The sequence below is a fragment of the Muscardinus avellanarius genome (genome assembly GCF_963383645.1).
Source record: "Muscardinus avellanarius genome assembly, chromosome: 20".
Taxonomy (NCBI): domain Eukaryota; kingdom Metazoa; phylum Chordata; class Mammalia; order Rodentia; family Gliridae; genus Muscardinus; species Muscardinus avellanarius.
The window spans coordinates 34691423-34697891 of NC_137806.1; the positions used below are offsets into that span (position 1 = coordinate 34691423).

Below are 6469 nucleotides of genomic sequence, written 5' to 3' on the forward strand. Positions count from 1 at the left end.
GAGGGCTGGGGCACGCTGAGGCACGGGGCCCTGCCTGTCCTGCCCCGCGAGCACTCTCTGGGTTTGGGGGAGCTTGCAGATGGGTCCATCTCCCCACTTCTGTTGAGCAGCCGAGTCATCACCAGCTCGTCCTTCCACATGCAGCCGGCAGCCCTGGCATTGCGGGGGTGCGGAGAGGAAGCAAATTGGCCCTAGCAAATCCGGGAGCTGCCAGTGGTCCCCGCAGCCGTGCAGCCCTGCAGGACAGCCGGCCCCTCGCTTCTTGTCAGCAGCTTGCCCGTGTGTCATTTTCTTTGTGTTGTTTTGAAACAGGGAAATCATTCGCAGGGAATGGGAAGTGGATTTCATTGCATCCTGAGCCCGTCCCTCAGGAAGATGGCGCTTGGCGGCTATTGCTAACCCTTCCTTCTGTGTCCTCCAGACCAGAGGGCTGCGCCCTTCTGCACCCTGACGGATCTGCAGCAGGACCAGGACCTGGAAGGCGCCCAGGAGCTGGCCCTGTGCGTGGATCCAAGCGGCGGCAAAGAGTTCATGGACCCCACAGGGTAGGTGCCCCCACCCGTGCACACCATCCCCAGGTCCCCAGCTGGCAGTTAAAAGGGCCCCTGAAGAGCCCAGGGAAAGGATGGGGCGGGTTGACGAGCTTCCTGCCCGGCTGGGAGGAGGCTGCTAGGCGCATAACGCTTCCGCCAGGGAGCAGGTCCCTCCTGCCAGGGTAGCAGCCTGCGCCCACCGTGGGTGAGGTCATGCCCCGTGGACTGTGGATTCTGAGTCCTTTCTAAAACAGCAGAAAGGACGCCCTCCAACATGACAAGATGCTCCTTGCTTCTCTGCCGGGTCCAAGCCCACAAAATATCTATCTTGGAGTAAAAACTTTACCAACAGAAGATACCGGCCTCAGTGTCCTAGCCTCAGGTTTGTTTGCGGTACTAGGGACTGAACCCAGCAGTGTTCTATCTCCGGGCCACACCCCAGCCCTTCTTGTGTTTTTCTTTTGAAGCGTCTCGTAGGTTGAGAGTCTCACTATGTTGCTGAGGCTGGCCTCCACCCTGCAATCCTTCTGTCTCAGCCTCCCAAGGGCTAGGATGACAGGTGTGCCACCGCACCCAGCGCTTGTCTCCCGAGAGTTTCTAATTATACCCTGTTTGCTAGGGAGCGCTCTCCGTCCACACTGACCGGGAAAGTCAACCAGCTGGAACTGATCCTCCGACAACTGCAGACGGACCTTCGGAAGGTAAAGCGTGGGCCGCGGGAAGGTAGTGTGCGATCGGAGTTCCACTGTGCACAGTCGGCCAGCACCTCCCCTCCGCTAGCACTTGCCGGCCCGACCACACATGCTGTGCCGTGCTAGGTGCCGGGGTGCTGCTGTCCACGGAAGAGGGACGGAGGGGGTCCCTGCGGGTGTCGGTAGGAATTTTCATCTCGGCAGCTTGCTTTGGGAAGAAGAGCGGTTCTAGCTGCGTTGCGGTGGAGCGCGGACAGGCGAAGTCTTGTTCTAGTGCAGAGAGGGAGCTGGCCTCGCACAGTCGGGGCCACCTGTGTGGTTACCAGAGCAGAGCAGGGTGTGCACACGTGTGTGTTTGCACACACAGGTACGTGTGCAAAGAAGGGCATTCCCCAGGGCCCGAGGTGGGCTGGCAGAGTCCTCGGCCGTTTTTCTGCTCTGCTCCCAAGCTGAGCAGGCGTGGTTGCAGGGCTTCTGGAAGCTTGGAGGAGGAGGTCTATGGCAGAGGGCACCCTGGTGTGCGATATTTGGTAGAACTGCCGAGCATAGGCCAAAGGTGCACAAGTTAGTGACCCTGTGAGCAGAGCCGTGCTGTGTCTTTTCCAGCTCTGTGACCCCCTGTCCCCGCTCACCTAGAATGAATATTGGGAACTATTCTGAGAATTTATACTCCAACAGACTGGAAGAAATCGATAGATGTCTAAGCACATATAACCTACCTAAACTGAACCAAGAGGACATAGCACGCCTAAACCAACCAAGAGCAAACAAAGAATGTAGAAACAGACTGTGGGGTTTCAGTGCTAGAAACAGCTGTAGTGTTCAACCAGTGTTGGATTTGGCAGGGACAGAGAGACAAGGACCCCGGGTGTGTGCGAGGGTGTGGTGCCGAGGGCCCAGAGTCTAAGATGGCGGTGGGGAGGGCGTCACAGCATCTCACAGTAGGACACAGGGATATCAGAGGGGATCTGGGGCGCACAGGCCTTGCTAGCTAGTGGGCGCCGAGGTGGCGGCTGAGCGGCCACGGCACATTCCCAGCCAAGGTGGACAGGCCGGGGAAAGCGGCGTCTCAAAGGACTGTGGTTGCCCACCAGGGAAGCTACTCCACGGCCTTGCAGGAGCCTGGGAGGCAGGGGGATGGCGGGAGGCCAAGGGCCCCTGGAGCTCTATGGCTCGTCCATCTCTGCAGGTGGGGTGGGCAGCCCTGTTATGTCCCCTCAGAAACCCCGATTGACTAGCCCTCTGCTGGGGCCTGATCCCCTCACCCCAGGGAGCTGAAACTCGTCATCCGCATTTCTCATTGCTGTACGCTGGGAGCCCCTTGCCGCAGTTCAAGGGCTCCCAATTATTCTTACGTAGTTTGGGTGGCAAGCCTTAAGGTCAGCGGGAAAATTCAGCACCGCCGAAGGCCTGGGAGCTGGGGAGCGCCAGGGGTCCTCTTCCGGGTAGAGGGCAGGGTGGACTCTGGCTAAGAACCTTCACAGCAGCCATCCCGGCCCTGTGGGGGAACACGGCTGCCAGCAGAGGGGCCGCTCGCCTGTCCGTGTCTGTCTAGAGTCGGGAGCCAGCAGAGACCTGCAGGCCCACTTGGCAGCGCAGGGCCGGGTGGCCCCCTGACCCTTGGTCTCCCTCCGCAGGAGAAGCAGGACAAGGCGGTGCTGCAGGCCGAGGTGGAGCACCTGCGGGAAGACAACCTGCGGCTGCAGGAGGAGTCGCAGACCGCGGCCGCGCAGCTGAGGAAGTTCACGGAATGGTTCTTCAGCACCATCGACAAGAAGTCCTAAGCCGGCCCGCACCGCCCGTCCCTCCGAGCCGTGAGCGCGGCGTCCAAGTGTGCTTCCCGCCAACCGCAGATGTGTCCGCTCTTCCATTCTCTGTAGCATTCACCCCAGCTGTGGGAGCGGCCGGTGTGCAGATGCGAATGTAGCCCAAGTGTGCAGAGAGTACAACGTGAGCGCGGGCCGAGACCGTGGGCTTCCCTGGGCGAGGGAGGAGCTTGGCTCCTGCGCCCGGTGACCCGTAGCCATGCTGAAGCCATGCGTGCCCTCCCTGGGATTTAGCTTGTGACCGTGGAGACGTGATCAGACGCCCACTTTAATGGTAAAGGTGCTCTATTTTTAGGATGTACAGTAGCTTTCTCTCGCAGCCACACATCATAGCAATAAGGAGCGAGGCGTAATGTCGGTAGCTGGAGGAGCTTCGTGGGGGGAGGGGAGGGGAAGACCCTGCCGTCTTTAACGCTAGTTCGAATGCAGTTACTCTAGAGACTTATTTATTTGCAGGGACAAACGGTGCCTGAATATTAAGTGTTCTGATTTTTTTTTTAAGATACCCAGGCCTTGTACATAGTTCCCCGTGGTCTCTGTCGCCCGCCCCTCTGTTCGCTCTTGTACAGTCTCCTTGCTGCAGAGCTCGCCCCAGACCCGACCTCTGAGCCGCGGGCCCAGCGCCAGACGTGTGTATCTTTGTACAGAAGCTTCGGCCAAGTGTCTTGTATTTAACACCCTTATTTAAGCTTATTTAACCTTAAGTTGTTAATTTTATAAGAGTTGGTCTTACCTGCACTTCTGGCGAGCTCAGGCAGGACGAGCTGGCCCAGGGCGGCCCGCGGGGCGGGGGAGAGTCTAACGGCTGGACGCTGCTAGGAACGGGCCCTTTGTACCGCTTTACCATTCTAACTGTTATATTTGAGATGAACATACATTTTGCTTTTTTAATAAATGTTTAAAAGAAGTCCGCGCATGTAACAGCGTGGTCAAACGGATGGAGACTTCTGCTGGTCAGTCTTTGGGTTTATTTTGCATCGTTCAGGATCTCGGTCTGCGTTAAACACCATTTAGCTGCTCTCTGGGGACTCATTTAAAGGGTGAGTCGGGAGTGGTGGTCCATGCCCGTGCTCCCAATTCTTGGGAGGTGGAGACAGGTGGGTCGCAGGTTCGAGGCCAGCCTCAGAAACTTAGACCCTCAGCAACTTACCAAGACAGTTTCAAAATAAAGATGGGGCTAGGAGGGTAGCTTAAAGGTAGAATGGGTTCAATTCCTGGTACCACAAAGAAATAATAAAAAATAGGGCTGGGAGTATAGTTTGAAGGTAGGGCACCTGGGTTCAATCCACCGCACCAAAAAATTAAGTAACTAGTGTTTGTGCCTGTTATGAGTTTCTCATCTTGTTTAATCCTAACGGTATCCTTGGTTACTAGAGAATGTGATCCACATTGTGTGTGTGTGGGACTAGGGGTTGAACCCAAGGGCATTCTACCTCTGAGCGACGCCCTTGTTAATAATATATATATATATGTATTTTTTTAAATAAGGTGTTGCTAGGTTGAGAGCCTACTTGCTGAGGCTGTCCTTGAACCTGCAATCCTCCTGTCTCAGCCTCCCAAGTACTGGGATGACAGGAATGCAGCTCCACACCCGGCCAAAGGATCCCCATTTTATAACTGGGTAGCCTGTGGCCTGGGTTAAGAGGATTTACCCAGGCTTGCCATTCTTTTTCAGTGGCATCTTATTGAAACAATTTGTTTTCTTACAATAGGAATTCAAAATAATCAGGAAGAGACAGAGCATAGATTTGGATCAAACATAGTGGACATGGGGTGCAGAACCTGGTGGACGAGGGGACAGTGAGATACGTACGTAGCTCCCAGTCTTCTGAAACAAACCGTACCGAGAATGGGGCACACACAGTGATTCTTAGCATCGGCCCAAGAGGAGTTTCTCCTGGGGCTTCCCGTGGGCAACGGGTGGGAGAAGCAGTGCCCTCCACACGCTTGTGGTTGGCGTAGCCTCCAGCACACCAGCCCGTTTCCCTTCATGAAGAACGCAGGGCGTCCAGACTGCACTGGGGCCTCCTCCTCCCGCGCTCTCTCTCCCTCTCCTCTGACACTGTGCTGGGCATTGCTTCCGGAGCTGCAGAGCCAACAGGAGCAGGGTCCCCATCTTCAAAGAGCCTGGGATCTAACAAGATGGACAAGCTGTCATTCCAGAATTGGAAAGGGGGAAATTAAAAGGCGCATTGGATGGGCTGCCTCCCACAGCTGCTCCAGGCAGACATGGTTGGCTTCTGAGCACCGGGCCCCGGCTCCTCCCTTGCGTGGCCTGTGGGGCAGCCAAAGAGGATTCAGGGTTCTAAGACCCTGAGGCTTAGTGTGTTCAAGGATCCTGCCAGAAGCCAGGCTGCCTACAGAGCAGTAAAGGACACAGTGGTGGGGACAGGTTTAAAGAGGTCAAAACCACATCACGAGAGAAGTACAGATCCTGGTGGACTTTAGCTTTGGCCCTCAGTCAAAAGGGAGTTAAAAGCCAGGCGTGGCAGTACACACTTGTAATTCCAGTACTGGGGAGGCTGACACAGGAGGATTGCGGGTTCAAGACCAGCCTTAGGCAGTAAGGCAGCAACCTAGCCAAACCCTGTTTCGAAACAAAAAGTAAGAAGGGCTGGGGTTGTAACTCGAAGGTAGAATGCCCTGGGCTCAATCTCCAGTGCCACGTACACGAAAATATGAAGCCCCCAAAACAGAGCAGCCTGGGGTGGTGATGTGTGTGGCGAGTGGGCTGTTCTGACATGGGTGGGGGTGGCTGACCCAAGGCGTCAGAGCTTTTCCTTTTCAGAGTATAGAGTGAACGAACATTCCATTCCTTTGGAGTCCTGGACTGTGGTTACATGTTTAAAACGTCGACTGACTGCCCTTTGGCAATGACAGAGCCATGCTTGGCTTTCAGGAGCCTCCCGGCGCAGTTTGCCAACCCCAGGTTCAAGGCAAAGAGAAGCGGGGCGGAGGCGGAGGCGGAGCCTGTGCAGCGCGATGGGCTTGAGGTTGGCAAAGGGTGGATCCAGGGAGGAGCCCTGAGACCCGCGGAGCTGGTGGGCTCTGTGCTCCGTGAGCGTATCTCCCTGTTAGCGAAAGTGAGCAGCAGACGGGCACTCCTGGCGAGGGCCTGGACGGGTTCCTCAGCATCACCGCAAGGACAGGTGCGTTGCCGTCAAGACCAGCCAACCAGATGGGCGGCGACCCGCTTTAGGGAAGATGAAGGCATGTGGCCCAGCTTCTTAGAAAATATCTGTAGGTGAGGCCAGGGGTATATTCTGGGGAAGACAAAAAGTTCTCAGTGTCTGAGCAAAAGAGATGTGGTGAGATACTGTGGGTCTGGTAAGCCCCCTGCGAAGGGACATTTCCAGCTCACGCTACAGCTGCAGAAACATCTCTTCCACTCCCTCGAACATGAGGCTTTGAGCAACTT

General features: G+C 56.1%; 1 protein-coding gene across 2 annotated transcripts in view; it reads left to right on the forward strand.

Moving 5' to 3' along the window:
* Window positions 1-3009, forward strand: part of SIPA1L2 (signal induced proliferation associated 1 like 2) — a gene marked incomplete at both ends in the record, with an annotated part of 75713 nt that extends 72704 nt beyond the window's left edge. For both annotated transcript variants that reach the window (XM_080717002.1, XM_080717003.1), the window contains 3 exons: window positions 422-545; window positions 1153-1234; window positions 2863-3009. In XM_080717002.1, coding sequence (XP_080573128.1) covers window positions 422-545; window positions 1153-1234; window positions 2863-3009 — 353 coding nt within the window. The remainder of the gene's footprint in view (window positions 1-421; window positions 546-1152; window positions 1235-2862) is intronic.
* Between the last annotated feature and the right edge of the window lie 3460 nt (window positions 3010-6469).